Here is a 23283-nt window from a genome sequence, read left to right as displayed (position 1 = left end):
GAGTATGACTTTGTCAGTAGATGTGGATATGGGTTTTTTTACCAACTACATTCTAAGTAAGCCCTTCACCCTCCTCAACCTCTGCTATTTCACATGTCCAACTTTGTATGTTGCTATTTTATCCTCCTTATATACAAATAGAATTTTACACTACATTCTCTGATAGTCGATGAAGAGGTTGAACAACTCTGAACAGACTTGGTCCAATAAAAACTCCAATAACATAATTTTTTCATGCTCATTGTTGGCCATTGCATTTGTGAAATATAGTAAATGTGTTCAATAATTTCTATTTGCAGCATGCAAGTATCTAAATACGTGCTAATATTGAATTTTGAAAAGTGCTTATACATACTTTCACTAATGCCTACAAATTCTATGCTAGTAATGTGTTAATGGCATTTCATATTTTATAATCACCTTTGATAGTTTGTGGTGGCGTAGTTTCATGTGAGCCACTACAAGCTAATGCGAATGGTCTGTCAAGGACAAGAACTCGATGAAAGCTAAAGAGTAAGTGAGACTTTTCTCAAAGAAATAGGACAAAATAGAAATATGTATATTAAGAAAGAAATTAGAATGGCTATTGCCAAAATACAAGAAAACTAGAGACCCTTGAAACTAGACTAGAAGCAAGAAAGGAGTTGACAAGAGTGAAGAGGGCTTCACTCTTGCCTCTATATATACTATCTAACTAGAAGCCACATGGCGATGTTCTATAAGACCTCCAATATATGTTGACTTTCTAGGCCACATGCCTTTGCTTACAAGGCAAGTTTTCTATGGATGGACCACGTAGTTAGCTTGTTCTTTAAGCTTCCAACATGCGTGGCACATGGCTAACTTGTTGACCAAGTTTCTAGCCTAAAAGTCAACTATAGACTCCTATAAAGTCAAAGCAGTGTCTACGAAGCTTCTAAGAAGCTTCTCTAGAAGATATTACACAATTAACCTACTTTTACATACTTTTATCTATTCATATAGGTAATTATATGTATGTCCGTGACATTACCCCCCCTTCTAGGGACGAGTTCCACGAGGAGCGGTGATTATATATTGAGAAAATCTAATATGCGGCGAATTGTATTTGCTACATACTCTGATCTTTGTTCTCTTCGAAGATAGTTGATGGGTCCTCTTAGCCATCGATAGTGTCCCATTCCAGGGCGAGAAGATCACCCTGTTATTTGATCACTGTTGAGGCCTTCATAACTTCCTTCAAATAATACATTTGAAACACCATCAGGAGTCGTTCCTATATCCAATAATATCACCAAACATCGAGAATCTCTTCCAAGGTCGTGATACCAAACGCGTTGTATCTCACCATCTATTCAAGGAAGAACATGTCGTTCTTGAGGGTCTTCATCTCGGTTGCATCGTCTTGAAGGTTGTGACAATCACAATGTCTCATCCGGTAAGTCAGCAAACGAAGGTTCTTGAGTTGAATCCGGTGGTTGTTGGCTCTCCATCTAATTAGCGTCACAAAATGCAAAGCAGTTACAAACAAGGATAGGAAATTGAATGTTATCTTGCCTCAATCTTGTCTCTTTTATAAGAGAGGTTTTCATCTTGGTTTTGATGGATGTCGTTGATGAAAAACTTTGACTTTAGCTGATGCATTTGCTAGATTCCTGGATGGCTCCCATGTGCGCTCACTAATATCATATCCGCACCAATGAACAAGATATTCCAGCTTATTTCGGCGCCGCCTTGAGTCTAATATCTCTTCCACCTCAAATTCTTCATTATTATCTACTTCTATAGGAGGCGGTGGCATTTGTCTTCTTCCTTGTATATCCACTGTCTTATATGGTTCAAGAAGAGACACGTGGAATACAAGATGGATCTTCATTGACTCCGGTAGATGTAACCGATATGCAACTGGGTTGATCTGTTCAGAAACAGAAAAGGGGCCAAGCCTACGATAGTCCAATTTGTCACAAGGTCGAGTGGTCTTGATATTGCGACAAAGTAGCCATACCTTATCACCCACGTTGAGTTGTGGTTGCTCTTTACGATATACATCTGCATTTATCTTTTGTCGTTCTTGAGCTTTCTTCAACTGCGCCTTCATTATTGCATGTAACTCTGACAACCGATTTGCCATATCTTCTGCTGCAGGATTATCAACTTTTGAAAAATCAAAAGTATCAAGTCGTGGATGATAGCCATAATTGGCAAAGAAAGGTGTTTGTTGCATGGAGGAATGTACCGTATTATTATAAGCAAACTCTGCCAATGGCAGAAGGTTTGTCCAATCATCTTGTTGGTAGTTGATGGTACACCTTAAATACTGTTCCAAGACTTGATTTACGCGCTCTGTTTGTCCATCAGTTTGAGGATGGAAAGCTGAAGATAGCTTTATGTCCACTTTTAAAATCTTGAAAAGAGTCCTCCAGAATCTCGACACAAATTGAGTTCTCCTATCCGATATGATATCTTTAGGTAATCCATGATAGCGATAGATATTATCAATGAAAAGCTTAGCTGTTTCTTCACCTGTGATAGATTTTGTACATGGCATAAAATGTGCCATCTTGGTGAAACGATCTACTATCACAAATATAGAATCATAAGATCTTGAGTTTGGAAGATCTGTGATGAAATCCATAGAAACAGAAGACTATGGTTGTTCTGGTATAGGTAATGGCTGAAGAAGTCCGTAAGGTCGATGTCGAGGAATTTTTGATCTTGAACAAATATCACATGATTGTACAAAGTCTTTGACTGACTTCCACATTTGTGGCCACCAAAAATCTCCTGATATGAGTTCTAGAGTCTTATTATATCCAAAGTGACTTGCTGCTGGAAAGTCATGAGGTGCTTGAAGAACACGCAAACGTGCTTTTCCTTCTGGAACATATAGGCGTCCTTCAAAATATAATAGATTATTCTTGAACTCGAACTTAGAAGAATCATGAGACTTGAAAGAATTATTCTCGATATCATGAACAAGAGGATCTGAGGACATACTGGACTGGATTTGCTTGAGAAAAGTTGAATCAACAGTCAGTGTTGATTTCACTGCTCGGAGATGAAATTGCTCCGGTTTCAAGAGGACCGTTCTTTGTTGCTCAAAAGCTGCATCTCCTTCTTTTAGTACAAAATAAGAACGTCTAGACAGGGCATCGGACAAACCTTGTTGTTTTCCTGGCCGATAAGTGATAATGAAGTCGAATCTTGACAAAGACATACTCCAACGAGCTTGACGACGATTCAACACGCGTGCTGACATGAAATACTCGAGGTTCTTGTGATCTGTATACACAGTGACTGGATTAGAAGCACCTTCTAGATAATGACGCCATTCTTGAAAAGAATCCACGATTGCAAGAAGTTCTTTATCGTGGATCTCATAATTGATCTCGGCTGCTGAGAATTTTCTTGAATGAAAAGCTATCGGATGAAGTTTGTCATCTGTTCCCATTTGTGATAAAACTGCACCCAAGGCAAAATCCGATGCGTCTGTTTCCATAAAAAATGCCTTGAAAAAGTCAACACGATATAAGACTGGTGCAGAGACAAACAATGTCTTCAAGGCTTCAAATGCTGCTTCCGCTTCTTGATTCCATTGGAATTTATCTTTACTAGTCAAGCGTGTAAGTGGAGCTGCAACTTGTGAGAAGTCTTTGATGAAGATCCGATAGTAATTGGCAAATCCCAAGAAACATTGGACATCTCTTACAGTCTTTGGAATCTTCCAATCCATGATTGTTTGGACTTTCTTAGAATCCATCATAAGACCATCATTTGAAATGATGTATCCTAAAAAGTCAACTTGAGTAGTGTGAAATAAAAACTTTTCTATCTTGGCGTACAATCCTGCATCTCTAAGTTTTTGTAATACTTGACGAACATGTATTTCATGTTCTTCAACATTCTTAGAATAAATCAGGATATCGTCTAGGTAGCAGACGACAAAATTGTCTAAGAATTCACGAAATACATCATTCATGAGATGTTGAAAAGCACCTGGTGCATTCGTGAGTCCAAAAGGCATGACATTATATTCAAAATGCCCGTACCTGGTTCGAAACGCAGTCTTCCATTCATCTCCTTCTTTGATCCGTACTAGATTATATGCTCCTCTTAGATCTATTTTTGTATAGATCTTAGCTTGATTTAACTAGTCAAGGAGTCCTGATATCAAAGGTAATGGATACCTGTTCTTGATTGTGATCTTGTTGAGTCCTCGATAGTCAACACACATTCGTAAAGATCCATCTTTTTTCTTTACGAATAAAATTGGAGCTCCTGTTGGAGATTTTGAATGGCGTATGAAATTCTTCGCTAAATTCTCGTCAATATATGTCTTGAGTTCAGCCAACTCATCTTGCGATAAACTGTAAATTGGTCCAAATGGTGGCTGAGTTCCTTCCTTGAGATCGATTGAACAATCGTATGGGCGATGCTTAGGAAGAATATCTGCATTCTTTTTCTCAAAAACGTCTTGATAATCCTGATATTGACTTGGAATGCCACTTGAAGTCTTTACGCTTTCAGAAATAGGTGCAGCATAAATAGCAAAAGTTGATCCTTCTTTTGCTGCGTGTATAAATGCTTTTGCACCTATAAGTGCGAGTTTTACTATACTAGAGTCATGGTTTTTTACTTGGTTAATAGAACTGTTACTAATGCTGTGAGGAAAATCAAGTTTACGAGAAATCCAATCTATTCGAGGATTATACTTTTCTAACCATGATAAGCCTAAAATTACTGGATTAGAGGGAGATCTAATTATATTAAAAATTATGCAACTACTATGACCATTTATTACTACATCTCAGGAAGTGTTTCGTGAGTTACATCTCCAGAAGAGAACGGACGACCATCTATGACTTCTACGTGTACAGGTTTAGTTTTTTGTATTAATGATATTCTATGACATCTAGCAAATTCTTCATCTAAAAAACAAGATGAGGCTCCTGAATCTACCAAGGCAGAGGCTTTGTAATTATTAGGTCCTAAACGCATATCTATTATAAAACAAGGAGATGGTTCTGAGGAGAGGATAGGACCTTCATTAGAAGTTGTACAAGATTCCAGCCGCACGGTCCCTATTGTAGCTGGACGTACTCGTTTTCCAACATACTGTCTTCTTTGAGAGCCGTACTCCTCATTTTGTAGTTACGTCGCTTCTTTGGACAATGTTGAGCAGTGTGCTTAGGTTCTCCATAATATAAGCACAATCCTTCTTGTCGACGACGAGACTTTTCTTGCTCAGTAAGAGGTTTGAAACGTACCGCATCAATTTGCATATCCTCTACTTCTGAAGGTATGTGTTGAGGAGACGTCGGTGTTGCCATTGAATTGTAGTAACGTTGAGGCCTACTTGTGCGACTCTCGGATCGAAATTCAAAAAGTCGATTGTCGCACTTCACAGCAAAGTCAATTGCTTGACTCAATGTTTGAGGATCAGGTAAATTAAGCATCAATTTCTTTACCTCATATTGTAATCCATAGAGAAATTGACTCACAAGTGCGGCATCATCCCACTTGATATCAGTTGCAAGTTGTCGAAATTGCGAAGCATATAATGTTACTGATCGATTGCCTTGTCGCAAAATACGGATCTTGTTGGTTGCAACACGAATTGCATCATGTTCTCCAAACATGGATCGAAACTCCGCCAAAAAAGCCTCCAGATTATCCAATATTGGATCTCGTCGTTCAAGAAAAGATGAAAACCATGACAATGCTGAACCTGAAAGAAGTGTACCAATGAATCTTACTTGTGACCCTGGAGTTGGATAGCTTTGGGGTTGAAGTTCAATCACTAGTTGGACCTGATTGATGAATCCTCGAAACTTGGATCTGGTACCATCAAACTTCTCGGGCAAGGCAACTCTCGGTTCTCTAACACTCGAAGGGTGTTCCATTCTGGGAGAAGGGACATGGTTTGGTGCAGATGTTGAAGCAGCCCCAATCATCTCTATATCTTCACTTCCTACCATTCTTGTTGCTCCTTTTGGTGGTAAATTGAGTTGATGCATCGCAAGCATTAACTCCCTCAATTGTTCTTGCATCTGTGCCATTGCACTCTTCATTTCAACAAGCTCTGCCATAGTAGCACTTAGAAAAGAGAAGATGTCTAATAACGCTCTAAACAAATAGAAGAGAGGAATTGATAACAAAGAAAATACTAAGAACAATATCAGTTTAAAAGAGGGTAATCCGCAACTTCTAATGCGCTTATGTCTTATCAAGAAAAAGGGGTAATCTACTTTTAATCAAGAAAAGACAAAGCTCTCATATTGTAAGTGTACTCTTGTCAATCTGTCAAGGACAAAGACTCGATGAGGAAAAATATACACCAAAAGGCTATCTCGATATAATATAAACAAGTAGGTATATTAAAAGGAAACTGGAATGGCTATTGCCACAAGACAAGAAACTAAAGACTCTTGAACCTGGAGTAGAAGCAAGAAAGGAGTTGACAAGAGTGAAGAGGGCTTCACTCTTGCCTCTATATATACTATCTAACTAGAAGCCACGTGGCGATGTTCTATAAGACCTCGAGTATATGTTGACTTTCTAGGCCACATGCTTTTGCTTGCAAGGCAAGTTTTCTATGGATGGACGACGTAGTTAGCTTGTTCTTTAAGCTTCCAACATGCGTGGCACATGGCTAACTTGTTGACCAAGTTTCTAACCTAAAAGTCAACTATAGACTCCTATAAAGTCAAAGTAGCGTCTATGAAGCTTCTAAGAAGCTTCTCTAGAAGATATTACAAAATTAACCTACTTTTACATACTTTTATCTATTCATATAGGTAATTATATGTATGTCCGTGACACTGGTTTGAAACGCAGTCTTCCATTCATCTCCTTCTTTGATCCGTACTAGATTATATGCTCCTCTTAGATCTATTTTTGTATAGATCTTAGCTTGATTTAACTAGTCAAGGAGTCCTGATATCAAAGGTAATGGATACCTGTTCTTGATTGTGATCTTGTTGAGTCCTTGATAGTCAACACACATTCGTAAAGATCCATCTTTTTTCTTTACGAATAAAATTGGAGCTCCTGTTGGAGATTTTGAATGGCGTATGAAATTCTTCGCTAAATTCTCGTCAATATATGTCTTGAGTTCAGCCAACTCATCTTGCGATAAACTGTAAATTGGTCCAAATGGTGGCTGAGTTCCTTCCTTGAGATCGATTGAACAATCGTATGGGCGATGCTCAGGAAGAATATCTGCATTCTTTTTCTCAAAAACGTCTTGATAATCCTGATATTGACTTGGAATGCCACTTGAAGTCTTTACGCTTTCAGAAATAGGTGCAGCATAAATAGCAAAAGTTGATCCTTCTCTTGCTGCGTGTATAAATGCTTTTGCACCTATAAGTGCGGGTTTTACTATACTAGACTCATGGTTTTTTACTTGATTAATAGAACTGTTACTAATGCTCCGAGGAAAATCAAGTTTACGAGAAATCCAATCTATTCGAGGATTATACTTTTCTAACCATGATAAGCCTAAAATTACTGGATTAGAGGGAGATCTAATTATATTAAAAATTACGCAACTACTATGACCATTTATTACTACATCTACAGGAAGTGTTTCGTGAGTTACATCTCCAGAAGACAACGGACGACCATCTATGACTTCTACGTGTACAGGTTTAGTTTTTTTGTATTAATGATATTCTATGACATCTAGCAAATTCTTCATCTAAAAAACAAGCTGAGGCTCCTGAATCTACCAAGGCAGAGGCTTTGTAATTATTAGGTCCTAAACGCACATCTATTATAAAACAAGGAGATGGTTCTGAGGAGAGGATAGGACCTTCATTAGAAGTTGTACAAGATTCCAGCCGCACGGTCCCTATTGTAGCTGGACGTACTCGTTTTCCAACATACTGTCTTCTTTGAGAGCCGTACTCCTCATTTTGTAGTTACGTCGCTTCTTTGGACAATGTTGAGCAGTGTGCTTAGGTTCTCCACAATATAAGCACAATCCTTCTTGTCGACGACGAGACTTTTCTTGCTCAGTAAGAGGTTTGAAACGTACCGCATCAATTTGCATATCCTCTACTTCTGAAGGTATGTGTTGAGGAGACGTCGGTGTTGCCATTGAATTGTAGTAACGTTGAGGCCTACTTGTGCGACTCTCGGATCGAAATTCAAAAAGTCGATTGTCGCACTTCACAGCAAAGTCAATTGCTTGACTCAATGTTTGAGGATCAGGTAAATTAAGCATCAATTTCTTTACCTCATATTGTAATCCATAGAGAAATTGACTCACAAGTGCGGCATCATCCCACTTGATATCAGTTGCAAGTTGTCGAAATTGCGAAGCATATAATGTTACTGATCGATTGCCTTGTCGCAAAATACGGATCTTGTTGGTTGCAACACGAATTGCATCATGTTCTCCAAACATGGATCGAAACTCCGCCAAAAAAGCCTCCAGATTATCCAATATTGGATCTCGTCGTTCAAGAAAAGATGAAAACCATGACAATGCTGAACCTGAAAGAAGTGTACCAATGAATCTTACTTGTGACCCTGGAGTTGGATAGCTTTGGGGTTGAAGTTCAATCACTAGTTGGACCTGATTGATGAATCCTCGAAACTTGGATCTGGTACCATCAAACTTCTCGGGCAAGGCAACTCTCGGTTCTCTAACACTCGAAGGGTGTTCCATTCTGGGAGAAGGGACATGGTTTGGTGCAGATGTTGAAGCAGCCCCAATCATCTTTATATCTTCACTTCCTACCATTCTTGTTGCTCCTTGTGGTGGTAAATTGAGTTGATGCATCGCAAGCATTAACTCCCTCAATTGTTCTTGCATCTATGCCATTGCACTCTTCATTTCAACAAGCTCTGCCATAGTAGCACTTAGAAAAGAGAAGATGTCTAATAACGCTCTAAACAAATAGAAGAGAGGAATTGATAACAAAGAAAATACTAAGAACAATATCAGTTTAAAAGAGGGTAATCCACAACTTCTAATGCGCTTATGTCTTATCAAGAAAAAGGGGTAATCTACTTTTAATCAAGAAAAGACAAAGCTCTCATATTGTAAGTGTACTCTTGTCAATCTATCAAGGACAAGAACTCGATGAAAGCTAAAGAGTAAGTGAGACTTTTCTCAAAGAAATAGGACAAAATAGAAATATGTATATTAAGAAAGAAATTAGAATGGCTATTGCCAAAATACAAGAAAACTAGAGACCCTTGAAACTAGACTAGAAGCAAGAAAGGAGTTGACAAGAGTGAAGAGGGCTTCACTCTTGCCTCTATATATACTATCTAACTAGAAGCCACATGGCGATGTTCTATAAGACCTCCAATATATGTTGACTTTCTAGGCCACATGCCTTTGCTTACAAGGCAAGTTTTCTATGGATGGACCACGTAGTTAGCTTGTTCTTTAAGCTTCCAACATGTGTGGCACATGGCTAACTTGTTGACCAAGTTTCTAGCCTAAAAGTCAACTATAGACTCCTATAAAGTCAAAGCAGTGTCTACAAAGCTTCTAAGAAGCTTCCCTAGAAGATATTACACAATTAACCTACTTTTATCTACTTTTACATACTTTTATCTATTCATATAGGTAATTATATGTATGTCCGTGACATGGTCATGCAATTTTCAACGTGTAGATTCTATTATAAAGTGCATAACAACTAATCAAGCATGACATGACTATCAATATGTTGTTCTCAATATATATATATACATATATTTTATATGCAAGTGAAGTATGCAATTGTGTATGAGTGTTAGAATCACAAGTGTAGAATCCATTATATATTTGTATAAATGGGCTATTCTGTAGAAACTTGCCAAACTCGCTCGAAGTGCTTCATGTGTACAGAGCTATTGGAAAAATGTAACAGCACAAGCATAAACAGTAAATTGTCATAGTGGTGAGGCTACAATCATGCATGCATTGCTACAATTGGGCTCTTTTTGACATTCCTTGGGACACTTCTGTGTCAGAAATGAAAATGTGAAAGTCTCAAATTTAGGATGTTTTAAAATGTGTTAAAGACATTGTAAAAAAATATGTCAAACAAAAATGTCAAAGATTGTGCTAAAAGATGTGCCAAAAATTATGTATATAGAATTATATTAATGTCAAAAAATGTGTTAGAAATGCTAGTTATTTTGCATATAGACATGTAGATATGAAGCTTGTTTGGGAATGAAGAATGTCAACATTTTAATGTTAATTATATTATAATGAATAATTTTCACTAATTACATAATTGATGGTTTTTTCAACTACACAAACAATCGCATTTAGTGTAGTGCCCAGTAAATGACTTATAAATGCTATAAGTTTTTACTCTTGATGCCATTTTTTATTGAGAGCACAACTATCTATAGTATTCAAATAAGAGGATCATCATAAATATAATTGGTAAATTATTCATCCATAGTAAAAACTTATAACATTTACAAGTCATTTATTGGGCACTACACTAAATGGGATCGTTAGTGTAGTTTTGTAATGATTTAAAATATCAATCCACCAAAGACACCAATTAAATGCTCATACATATTTTGCACACCACTAAAATAGGATAAATCTTTTCAATGAAGTTGGAAGGTGCACAGTAACAAACATTGTGAAGAGAGTATTTCAAAACTTGCCTCAAACGACACTCATCTACTGAACTTACTACCAAAGATCTCTCATAATACATACCAATTCAAAAACCAAAGCTAGAAAATCCAGCATGCAATTTGAGACTACGGTAATGTCTAAAAATAAACTGTACCAAAGTGTAGGAAAGGGCATTGAGTTGCACAAAGATGGACAAAGTATGAGAAAGTTTGAAAAAGTGGAGAATTGAGTTGGGCGGATTGAATACCTTGTAAGCGAGAGATCTAGGGAATTTGATTCTGAAGCATGGTTTCTATAGGGATTTCCTCCACATACATACTCAGGGGTTCATGTTTTTTTTCTGACGTCGCTTCGGGAGAAGGTTTCCAAGAGGAAAGCGGCACAGAGGTTGCTGGAGTTGATAGGAGTTGTAGGCTTCCGGGAGAAGGTGCTGGAGGCGGGGTTTGTGAGAGGAGCTTTGGAGAGCATTGATGCGCGGTTTGTGCGCATTGACATAGCGCTGGGATTAGCTGAGCTTTCCTCTCTCCCCCAGGGATCAGATCAGATCTGCTCAGAGCCGCTGAGCGTGCCCGCGTTGTTGAACCTTCTGGAGCATTCTCGGGAGCATTAGGGGAAGAATGCAGCTGCACAGGTGATTTCACGGCTATATCCTCGTCTTCATGTAGAGCGGCGAAAGATCATTGCAGATCGTTGTGACCTCCTCTTCAATAAAATTGATCCCGGATCGGAGGGTTCCTTGAGGCTCTTGCAGCGATCGCTGCTGATGTGAATGCGAAGCATACTATTCACGAGTGTCACGGCAATGAGTTTCTCATCAAGGGCTTCTCGGTTTCGCAGTCAACTGAGATTCAGCCGGTGAGAGAGATACTTTTCCTAGCAGATCATGTAATCACTTGGGATCATGGCCATTTGCTGATTATGCACATAAATTATTTGTTGCAGGGTCTGATGCTGAAAATCCTGGCGGACATGAGCAGTTCGGATACTGCAACTGTTTCAGAATCTCTGATTCTAGGTCTTTCGCCATATTCTCACTTGAGCATTTTAACTTGGACTTGGATTTTTGGTGTTTACTTAGGTCTTCCTTGATCTCATGGAGCTGAATTGGGGTCTTTGATTCCATTTTTAAATTCAATATTTGAAAAAAAGAAAAGAAAATGAAAAAGAAAAACCTAAGGTGAAAACGAAGGAGATCCCAAAAAATTGGACCCGCAAAAGCGAACCTGGATTGGTTCTAGACTCTAGTGACCCAGGGTGACGGGGCAGCAGCCAGCTTCTCCAGGAAGCTTTGCAGCGGAATATTTAAGAACGGCGGCGGTAATGAAGATGATGTTTAGGTAGCGTGCTGTCTTCTTTGCTCCACATCTTTTCAATCGCAGAGGACCCTTCCAACGAGCTCACCACTCAGAGTTCATTGGAAGACCCATGTATGGTGATCCCGTCACAAGGAGTTGTTTCGATGTAATTGGCTCTTTTGGATAGCTTTGGCTCTCGGTCGAAGTTGTGGATCACTTTGTTAGCGGGTCCAATTTTGGGTGTCTCATTCAACAATCAGGTTCTGTTTTGCGGAAGCCCGGTTTAGGTGGGCGATTGGACAGTATTCAGGGCCGGTGTAACGTTGGGTGCCTGCGCTCACGCTTCAATTGTGAAGTCATGGTAGGGGTTTCTGCTTTTCATGCCAATTCAACATCCTGCATTTCTGTTTATACTCAAGGTTTGTCTGCTTCTAGTGGTGAATTGTCAATCGTTTATTTCGGCTGTTGGTGATTACGTTTCATGGCAGGGCAGAAAGAAAATGTGGACCTTGTAGGAGACGATGGTAGAGGAGATCTGAAAGAAGACATTAAGAAGAAGCATCAAGGCTTCTTCGACAGCATCCTTGCTGCAACGGGGGCTGTAGGGAGGGAGAGGCTCTTTGAACGTCCGAATGCAACTTTCGTCATCTCTGGAACAATCGATCACTACCTTCTCGGTTCCTTGGGTGTCGATGGTGCCGGAGTCTTGGGTCTCCCGCTCTCCGCAGCCGATGCTGCAAAGCTACGTATGGTGAGTAAGCAGGCTCCGCACGGGCGAGGCTTGAACACTGTACTTGACACCACTGTTCGGAGCGCTTGGCAGGTGGACGCCTTCAAGGTAACCTTCCCCAATGATCCAGATTTTCTCACCAGGGTCCAAAGGATTGCTGACAGAGCTGTGAAGGTATTGGAAGGAAATAACGAGGTGCAAGTTGAAGCCAACCTCTACAAGCTGCTTTTCTACGAGGCTGGTGGACATTTCAAGATGCACAGGGATACTGAGAAGGAACCTGGTATGTTTGCGACTCTGATCGTGCAGTTGCCTACGGAAGGGGGTTACGAAGGTGGTGCGCTAGTCGTCAACCAGGAAACATGGTCATGCAAATATAATGCGGGATCCTCGCATATTGGCTGCTTCCAAGAAAATACCTCCACAGCATTTCACTACGCCGCCTTCTTTGCGGATTGTAGGCATACTCTTAGGCGGATTACAGCTGGGACTCGGTTGTGCCTGAGCTTCAATTTGGTTAGAAGAACTAGCAACGGAGGCCCGAAAATGGAGCAGATTTTGCACTCCCCTATGTTTAGGGACGTGGAAGCTGTGTTGCGTCCGTGGTTGGAGGCCATTGACGAGGACGACGCAGAGAAGAGCAGTCATGAGAATTTGAAATTCTTTCGGAACAAACTGGCGATCCCTCTACAGCATAAGTATACACCATCAAACCTGAAATTTTCAAGGTTGAAGGGAGAAGATGTGACCTTGTTCCATGTGCTTGCGAATTGCTTAGATCGACACCTTGACCTTCATTTGTGCCTTCTGACCAAGCACCAAGTGGGCCAGCCTGAAGTCGACAATGGTATTATTATTAGGATAGTGTGGAACGAGGGCCATTCAGCAGCTCGAGGAAAACAAGCGGGGGGATGCATCACCATGGAGTCTATGGAAGCAGAATGGGTGGAGACGTCCGATTGGGTTGACGTGGATGATCACAGACTCCCGATATTTCCTTGGTATCTTGACACTGAGAAGGAGGTCGTCCTGGGAAAGGACGAAAATGGGCTTTTTGTCAATGGAGAGGATCCCGATGAACTGCAATACGAAGGCTACTGGGGAAATGAAGGCCCTACCTTGGAATATTTCTACCACCGAGCAATGATGGTTGTTTGGCCAAAAACCAAAACAGTGCCAACTATCATTGCAGAACGAAGACCCAATAACGCCCCCTTTTCATGGAAGTTTCCAGAAGGTGCAGAGGTTCCGAGTTTGATTAATTTTGTGGAGCGTTTGAAGAAAAACAAGGAGCCATGCGTCCGCTTGGCTGTGAGCCAGTTGTTGGCGCACTGTGAGCGCGCGTATGAGGCGATCTGGCGAAAGCGTGACCGATGTGTGGAATCCGGTTGCACAGACATGTCAAAATGTGTGAGTTCACGCTTATTGAACATGTGTGTTGTGGCGGGAGATTTGGCAGATACGCTGAGGGTCCTTAAACTCTATTCTGAGATCTTCCAAGAGCAGAAATATGATTCCAACGGGCGTCCCTCTCACACAGTTCCGTGGTTCATTGGACTGCGAAGCAAGTGTGTCGCTAAATCCATTGCGGCTGCTGTGCACGCCCATGGTTGGGCAGCATGTGGAGAGGCTGTCTTACGCTTGTTGCAGAAGGATCGTGTTCGTGAAGAGGGCGAATACTATGGGCAGCTTGCTCTCGAGCTTGAGCAGTTGGGACGCCACAGTGAAGCTTTTGTTGTAGCTAATAAGGCACTTAAGTTGGTGACTTCTTCAATGACACCACTTCAAAGCTCTTCAGAGCTTCTCAAGATTTTGGTGAAGCTAATGATGTCTATGTCTACGGAGTGCCGCAAGGAACTAGGGTCAAAACTTCTGCAGTGGTTGGGACCAGCTCCAGAATTCTGTTGGAATCAGCCCTTTGCACACCTGCCAAGGCATCCAACTGTTGAAGCGTTCCTCAGGGGATCTCATGAAAGTTTCACGTACGAAAACGTGCCAGGCTGCTTACCCGAAGCTAGAAAACTTGCCCAAGTTTTTGATGGCCGGTACAAAAATGGGTATTGTGCTATTGGAAGAGAAGGTGTTTCGGGTAGTGGAGCATACTGTGTAATTAAGAAGTCTCGGGATGGATTTCAACATGTTTTGGATTATTGGGAGCGACAGCAAGAGCAGGTGCGTGAGCTGAGGCATGAATTTCGGGGATCAGGACTAGGAGCAAGAGAGGAACGAGAGACATCAGATGGCTCTGAATCTAGTGACACACAAGCGAAAAGAGCTGTACAAAAAACTCCAAAGATCGTGTAAATGAGCAGATTCGTATCCTGGTTCTCTCGCGGCACATTGTTCTAGTGCTTGCTGTTATTGTAGACAGTGCCGACGATTTCCTTACTTCCGAGAAGAAAGCTATGAGCTACGTTGGTTAGTTCCCATGCCCGCCTTAAACAAGCGGTGGTCGTCTGGTGCCCTAACTTATTTCCACTGCCTAGACCCACATTCTCACACGCAAAACAACTGACTGGTGATAGCTTTTCACTGGCGAGCTTGGCTCATGGTTCATCTGGAGGTCATTTCAATATCTGAACTTCATCATGTGGAGATAAATGTAGAACACTGTGGTCACCAGTGGCACCGTCTGTACTAGAATTAATACATCAGCTTGTTGCTGTTACAAAAAATTCATGTCCAGGTGTAGAATTTTAATCTTGTCTTCCACCCACTTTCAACCAGGACAAATGTTGTGTGCAACAAAGCACGAAAGTATAAGAACACATCCTCACAAACATGATCAAAAATAAGAACACAGTATTATTTCCTGTCTTTCAATATTGCACAATGACTATTGTCCCCAGAGGTTTTGATTGCAAAGGACATTGGGGAACCCCGGAGATATGCTCAAAACGACGGAGCAATGTGAAACACTAGCATTAGTGTCCCACAAGTGAGTGAGTTATTTGTCCCAGGTTTGCACTGCTGCAGATTCTTACATGTTTTATTATTTGGGACATAGAAATCTTACATTCTCTAGAGGTGAGAGTAACCATGACGATTTGAATGGTCTACTTTCACCTCTCAAGTGATGTTGCTTGATTTTAGCCCAAACTCCAAACCCTAATCTCACGTATGTCTCTGGAGCAATTGCTCGTGTAAGGGGAGGGACGGGATGAGAACCTGAGGCTCATGCTGGCGGGTATGGGCCACAGGCGGTTATCGAGGGAGAGTTGGGATTCCCATCCGATGTGGACCAATGGGGCAGCCCTCAGAAATCGGGCAACTCGGGGCGCCCTCAATTTGGAGGCGCCCTTAGGCCCGAGGGGAGGCGCCCCTGAGGAAGGTGAAGCGGACCTTCGAGGAGAGCTTGTGCGACTTGGAGACCACGGCCGCCATCGGGAAGTCGTTGGTGGAGTTTCTCAAAAACGTGCAGAAGACGGAGTTCTTCGCCAACGTGAAGCGACATCTCGTGATTATTCTTCTCCTGCGGCACTTGTTTCCGAGGGAGAGTTGCGATTTAGGATTTAGGGCATCGGTCCGGCAGGCTGTCCAGACGGTGGCTGCGCATATTGCGGACGACGGAGACGAGCACGACGGAGCAAGGCGGCGACGACGGACGACGGGAAGGCGGGTATCACCGACTGGGTATCGGGGGTGGAGTACGACGAGCTTCCCGCCCAGGAGAGCAACCCGCAAGACCATCCCGCAATCTGTTGCCACGGAATACTGAGATCCGTGGACTGATCGTGCCCCCCTACCGGCGGCCACGTGAGCGCTGTCGCATGGCGGAGGGCGACCAGGGACGGCGCGAGGACGCCAAACTTCCAAAGTATGGCGGGCTCCTGTCATTTTCAGTGTGCAGGAAAAAGTGGTCTGATTGGGCTATCTTCAGCCACATTCATTGCCATCATTCGCTGCGGCTATCATAACCCGCAGACAACTGCAGTTTCTGTTTACTTTTTATCTTTTACTCTTGGACAGGAAATTGGCATGTATTTACTCTTGCACAGGAAATTGGCATGTATTTACTCTTGCACAGGAAATTGGCATGTATTTACTCATATACGTCTATTGTGATTTTCTTTCTTCACATTTGCATCAGGCACATGAATGTCAAAATTTGACTCAGTGTTCCTTTCCAAGCAAGTCTGTCGCAATTGCTACACTAATAATGTTCATTAGTGTTATGGGACCAATAGTGTAATTACACCTATGGCATGACTTTCACTAAATGCCAATTTGTTTACAATTAGTGTTTAACCAAGTTACAATTTGGCTTTGACATGGGGCAAGATTGAGGTGACTTGCTAACACTAAATGTCAACAGATTACTTTACTAACACTGAATGTCAACACGTTAACATGCAACAACAATTAACAATCATAGAAACTAACAATTAGTGTTTGAATTGACATTTAATGTTGTTACATTAGTAGGATAATTGATATTTAGTGTTTGGGTTTATAAATAGTATTGTGAATACTAATGAACATTATTAGTGTAATTGATTGGCATTAATTTCTTTGTTTCGTACAGTACTCCATATTATATTTTATACGGTAGTCCACATTATATTTTGTGTTTCATGTTACTTATTTATTAATATTGTACATGGATGTATATTTAAAGCTGTGTTTTGCAGATATTCCACCCCTGAATTTCTTCAAAAATGTCAACAATATAGCTATGTACATTCATTTTTCTTCACTATTGATATTGCTAGTTACAAGACACCTCAATGATTTTGGCTTCACCTCGCTTCTTAAAGTGTTTAGGTAGTTTTCATTGCAATGTAAGCATATAAGGTTTGCATTTTTTGGTTCAAAGATTTTGTCTTAAATGATTTTTATAATCTTCCCACTACAATAAACACTACATATATGCCACTTTTTGACACTGGCAGTATGAGAGTGTTTCTTTAGGAAAATGCATACGACATTTAGGGATTCAATGAAATTTCATCATAACATATAATAATACAATATTTGTGCAAAAAAATATTGTCATTGATGTGTGGGGAAGTCAAAGGAAAGCTTTTCACAGTATCATACTCATCGGTCTAGTTTGACATAGGATTTTTGAAGTAAATATTTATTTCTTACAGAGTGGTTTGGACAGAATGCATACCATAAATCTAGATTTTGCATGGGTATTTTCTATATATTACATAGACATTAGAACCGTAGGATCTCAGTAACAATGCATTGAGAAACATATTCATCAAATGTTATCAACTTTGACCATACAGATAGAAAGATTATACAGCTTGAAGTAAAGAAAGTGGTTCACTTTCATCCCTGAGTTGAGTGGATCACCACAATTTCACTTCACTTCATATTGTATTTTTGCACTACACATGGTCTATATGTTTTACCGTTGTATTGAGCATGACGTTAGTTCCTTATATACAATTGTTGAAGGTAGAAAATAAACAACTAGCATATTCAAAAATTAGTGCAAGGAGTAGAGGTTATTAAATTGTCAATTTTTGTTATAAGTTTAATATGTTTTAGATGGAAAACCCAAACGGTGTCGTGAGAGAGAGCGTTGCCCCAAGAAAACACCGGGTTTCTGACTGCAACTAATTAGCCACAAAAAGTTAGATGGTACTAATTTCTATTTTTAGTAAATTTACATAATTAGATTCTGCCTAAATGTGGATTAGTACAAGTTAGAATATTTATCCAAGCCTAAACATCTTCAAGATTCTATAAAATTTCTCCATATTATATAAATACATCTATTTTTAGTAATCAGCTAATTATAGAATTTTCCTAAGTTTAGACTCTAGCTAGAATTAGCAAAAATTCTATAATTAGAAAGCTGCAACAGCTCACAATTTTACTAAACACAGTTTCATCCAAACTTCATCCAAAGTTAGAATATGTCTAAAAATAGGATTACATCCAAACTTTAGTTTCAATAAAAATCTTATTTTAATCTGAATTTAGATTTTCATCCAAATTTAGATTTTCATCCAATTCAGATGGATGAAACTGATAAGAAACGACAAAATGGAAAACTGAGAGTTAATAGCTTGCTGCCACTTACTAATTTTAGAAATTCAGTACCTAAATTTAGCTATTGGGACCTGGATGTATTTCATGAAGTTTTGATCGGACATAAAAACTCATTTTTTAAAATCCACAATTTTCAAAGATAGCATGGTTTCATCCAAACTTCATCCATGATTAACAAAAGACTAAAAATAGATCTACATCTGAATCTAAGTTTTACTCAAATTCAAATTTTATCTAATTTAGAAAATTTGCTAAATTTAGAAATTTCATCCAAATATAGATCTTCATCCAATTCAGCTGGATGAAACTGATAAGACTTTAAAAAAACGAAAAAAAATTGAAACTTAATAACTCGCTGTCACTTACTAAAATCAGATGTCAGCACCTACTTTTAGAAAGTCAGCATCTATATTTAGAAAGTCAGTACCTAAATTTAGAAATATCAGTACCTAAATTCAGCAATTGCCTATTTAACACATCTCAAGAAACTTAGTTGAACATTGAAACTTGGTTTCTAGAATTCATATTATACAAATATCATGTGAAGAAAATAAACTCATAAAAAACACTTTGAAAAAAAATATATACCAGTGTCTCAACTTATGGGAATTAGCACAAAGCAAGGATTTATTTAGAATACACAAAAAGTTAGTACATATTCACTAGTATACAAAGTAAGAGTTAAAACACAATAAGCGGGAAGAAAAATTCAAAAGAGTTAGTATTCAACACAATAAGGTAAATGCTTGTGCAATTCCAACATATGACAGAATCTCACAACTCATGAAAATTATACAAATTAAATAGAGAGTCTCAACACATGAGTGTTCTCCATAAGAAATCTTCAACAAAACAAAGCTTTACTAACACTTGAAAACATCAAGAGAAAACTACAAAGGAATGAGAGTATTATCAACAAAGAAGGAATGCCCAACACTTCCTTTACTTCACTATATATACTCTAAGTTCTTCATCTAAAAACATCCATTCAAACTATTTTCCATTCTTTTTCTATCCGAAAAGCATCTTCATCCAAGCTAAGTTTTTTAACATTTTGAAGAATTTGGCGGCTTTTGACTCCACTTTCTTCTTCACCTTTATTTTTCCACCAATCTCTCTTCTTCTAATTCCCAATTTGTCAACATTCAACAAATTTGTCAAATAGTCAACATTGTCGTAATTGTCAACATTTGCAACGTTAGTCAAAGTTTGCCAACGTTGTCGTGTTGTAACACGAGTATACTGTGAAAATATAAAGAAAGGGGACTTTTATTAATGTTTAGTTACCTCGAATATTGGGAGCAACAACCAACTCCAATACAAATACTGAATGGTCAGGTTCAGTCACCCCGTTGCAGTCAACCGAGGGATACTGAAATGCTCCGTTCGATTCCAATAACGGGAGTCAGCAGGAAGGAAAAGGACCAATTCACACGACGGGTGAGCTTGGTTCGAAGAGCCAATTGGATCCAATTTCGAGAATCCGATCCGGGTCCTCTTACCCAATACGAGACCTGCATTGGTCGGGCAACTCAATGCAGTCTAATTACGGAAAAATCCAGGTCTTACTACGGGCCTCAGCCAGTCTGACTCGAAGGACCAATTTGATCCAATTACAGGAACATCCAGGTTACTACGGGCATCTTATCCAATATGAGACTTGAATTGGTCGGGCGACTCAATGTGGACCCGAGTACGGGGTTTCGATTCTGTTTCAGGCTGTCCTATTCTTTGTGCCGTTTCAGGGAACGTTGTTTTCGGTAAATGGATCTCTTAAAGGTAAAAACGGAGGAGGAAGCTCTAACGACGGGAGCCAATTTTGGATCTAAGCTCTGACGATGGGAGCCAATTCCGGATCCAAGACGGGAGATTGAAAAAAATCAGAGGATAAGGTTAGGGGGAGAATAAGTTTTGAGAGATCGGGGGTTTTTTTTCTCTCTTTTGGGGGGGGGGGATCGAAGAGCTAGCTTCAAGCTCTTTTCAAGGTTACTAGTTCGGTTTTTCATTAGAGTTTTTTGAAGATCAAGGATTGGAGAAGAGCTTCATGGTTCGGATCGGGGAAGAAAAGATGGAGAATTAGGTTTTTCTTCTTCAAAGGTTTTGGGAAGATTGAGGCAATCGTTGCTGAAGTCAGTGTTGTAATGGTGAATTGAGATTTTTAATGAAGTGGGTTTGAATATTCTTGACTGTTTTATGAAATCGAGTTACGTCTGTGATTGAAGAATTGAAAGGGTGTCTATAAGATTGAGTATGCGGAGTGAATGAAATTTATCGGGTTAATCTAACAAGACAGTCAGTGGATACAAGATCGTAAGTACAAAGCGGCATTGAAGATTAACAGTTGGATTGTTCGGGGTTCTCTGTAACGTCTAGAGACCTACCGGCTGGGGCAAAAAGGACTTCGACAAGCAGTCGAAGGGCATCCGTATAGATTTATGATATATTCTTGTAGTCGTTTATATTCCAGCAGTAAAAAACTGATAGACTGCTTGACTATTGGCGAATCTCTATACTACCTTCTACAGCCAGACGCCCGGTGCGTTCTCGAGTAGGAAAGCACGTAATACGACAAAAGTGGTGAACCCGACGTGAAAGCTTGAGGTGGAAGGTATTGGATTTTGGTTGATTTTATCTTTATTTTATGGAAAACAAAAATAAAAATTTTGAAGGATTTTTGGGAGGAGTTTCTGGTGGGGATTCTTTTAAAGGACAATGTATGCACATGGATCCGTCTATTGCTAGTATGTTTCAAGCGTTCTCATTATCAATGCAGCAACAGCAAAGCAATGATCGAAAAGAAGCTTTGGCAACCAAAGCATTGCAAGCAGTGGTCAATAAAATTGGTCAATTTGATGGGAGGAATATTTCAAGGTATTTAAGATGTTATGTTCGTGAAATGAAATTAAATCGAGTTTCTGAGAAGAAAATGAAGGAACTATTTGGACTTGCCACGATACCGGAGATAAGAGACCATATTACATTGATTACGGATCGTTATGAGAATTCATGGGGGGTTTTTTCACATGCATTGAAAAACGAATATTTCTTGGAAGATGCTGATCGTGTTACTAAGAAGCTGTTTCTGGGATGGATTGAACGGCTCAATAAGAATTTGCAAGCAACAGAGCTATTAAGGGAATTTGAAAGGCAGTACTCTCAATTGTCGAAGGTAGAAAAATTGACATTGGAGTCGAACAAAGTTGATCTATTTCTTCAAGCTGCTGATGGAGAATTGCAAGAGAAATTAGAACTCCTTCTTGAAGACAAAGAAGAAGTTGAAGGATTGACAATGAAGTGGAAGAACGTTGAAGATGCAGTGGGGTTGCTTACAAAAAAAGAAAAGAGGAAGGATAGGAGCAATATTCCGAAAACAGTACAAGCACCCAAAGCTCCAGTACATACAACACCACCAACAATACCTAGAGTTCAACCTTCGACATCCTTATCAAAGAAAGCAGAAATGGAGATGGAAGAAATTATACGAGGAATGCGAGATCTTCAAATCAAATTGGCAAGACTTGAAGAGAATACTTCTATAAACAATTCGAAGAATGTTTCAAAACAAGGATATGTACAAAGATGCATTTGGTGTGATGATGCTTCACACACTAGAAAAGATTGCAATGAATTTAATAATTTGATACGGCACGGAATTATTTGCTGGAAAGATGGGAAGATAGCATTGAAAGATAGGGAGGATCTTCTTCAAACCAATTTTGGCAAGAGAGGAATGAAAGCATTGGTTCAAGATTACCTAAAAGAGCATGAAACAGCAGCACGAGAAAGTGCAAGTTATGGTGCTAGAGTAGATGATGAAATTAGTGGAAGTACGGAAACTAGTGAGTTTTGGGCTTCTGCCGTTTCTATAATACAAGAAGGGAAATGACCTCGAGAAGCGTTATTGAGGACTGCAGCTACAATACGAGGTAAAACAGGTTGGGAGGATCCTGTTGAGTCTCTTTCAGTTCATGCATATATTGCTAAGAGCCAACATAAAGCTTTGATGGAAGAAAAGAGACGTGGAAATTTTAATGATATTAGAAAAGAAAATTCTTCTAAGAGGCAAACTCGAGGAGATAAGGCGCGAGAGGCAGCTTCACAAGAATTGCCTATAAAAGACAACTCAGCATCATTGGGAGAAAAAACAAAAGAGACAAAAGATAAGAGCAAATCAATTGCTTATAAGCTACTTTCTGACATTGAAGCGGCAACAAATTTGAAAGGGGTGTTGGAAGAGCGTATATTATACGCTAAGGTGGAATTTACATTGAAAGAGGACTTGGGAATTGCAAAGAAGGAGTTTCATGATGTTATCATTGATAGCATTAAGTGAAAGAGGTAATTAATGGGCAAAACTGGAATGAGTCATGTTATTGATGCAAGAATATATAAAGATGAAGAAGAGGTTGATATTGGTTACAAGCAACCATCAAATGAAAAGAATGGGTATAATCAACGAGTACGTTTCGAAGATTCTAGTGACAAGAAAATGGAAACTTTGAGCCATTATACTCGAAAGCATTGGGCAAGGGCAACTACTGAGATATTGGTAAAAGTAGGAGATATAGAAGAACCAATTGTTGCTTTAATCGACCATGGTTCTGAAATAAATCTCATGTCTAAAGATCTTTATAAGAAGCAAAAATGGCCAATTGATATGG

The 23283-nt window shown here is 39.7% G+C and overlaps 2 protein-coding genes across 4 annotated transcripts; both read left to right on the top strand.

The window, feature by feature from the left end:
- The first annotated feature begins 10911 nt into the window (after positions 1 to 10911).
- Positions 10912 to 15430, top strand: LOC112294617 (uncharacterized). 3 transcript variants are annotated; one of them, XM_090243661.1, is made up of 3 exons: positions 10912 to 11219; positions 11531 to 12244; positions 12377 to 15430. In XM_090243661.1, exons 2-3 carry the CDS (start codon positions 12242 to 12244, stop codon positions 14915 to 14917), a joined length of 2544 nt encoding a protein of 847 aa, XP_090099787.1. In that variant the 5' UTR covers positions 10912 to 11219; positions 11531 to 12241; the 3' UTR covers positions 14918 to 15430. The 3 variants fall into 3 exon arrangements, with proteins under 3 accessions (XP_090099787.1, XP_024401051.1, XP_024401052.1); XM_024545283.3 differs by having other exon boundaries at positions 10912 to 11443; XM_024545284.3 differs by having other exon boundaries at positions 10913 to 11443; positions 12372 to 15430.
- LOC141046447 (uncharacterized) lies at positions 15414 to 16719 on the top strand. The gene is made up of 2 exons (XM_073540397.2): positions 15414 to 15551; positions 15814 to 16719. Exons 1-2 carry the CDS (start codon positions 15502 to 15504, stop codon positions 16127 to 16129), a joined length of 366 nt encoding a protein of 121 aa, XP_073396498.1. The 5' UTR covers positions 15414 to 15501; the 3' UTR covers positions 16130 to 16719.
- Positions 16720 to 23283: the final 6564 nt, after the last annotated feature.

The sequence above is a fragment of the Physcomitrium patens genome, chromosome 17, assembly GCF_059467195.1.
Source record: "Physcomitrium patens ecotype Gransden chromosome 17, ASM5946719v1, whole genome shotgun sequence".
Taxonomy (NCBI): Eukaryota; Viridiplantae; Streptophyta; class Bryopsida; order Funariales; family Funariaceae; genus Physcomitrium; species Physcomitrium patens.
This window is presented reverse-complemented; position numbering and strand designations above follow the sequence as displayed.

Coding starts and splice junctions, on each gene's coding strand:
- LOC141046447 (XM_073540397.2), top strand. CDS start 15,502: ATGCTCAAAACGACGGAGCAATGTGAAACACTAGCATTAGTGTCCCAC. Junction 15,552..15,813: donor CTAGCATTAGTGTCCCACAA/GTGAGTGAGTTA, acceptor TATGGGCCACAG/GCGGTTATCGAGGGAGAGTT.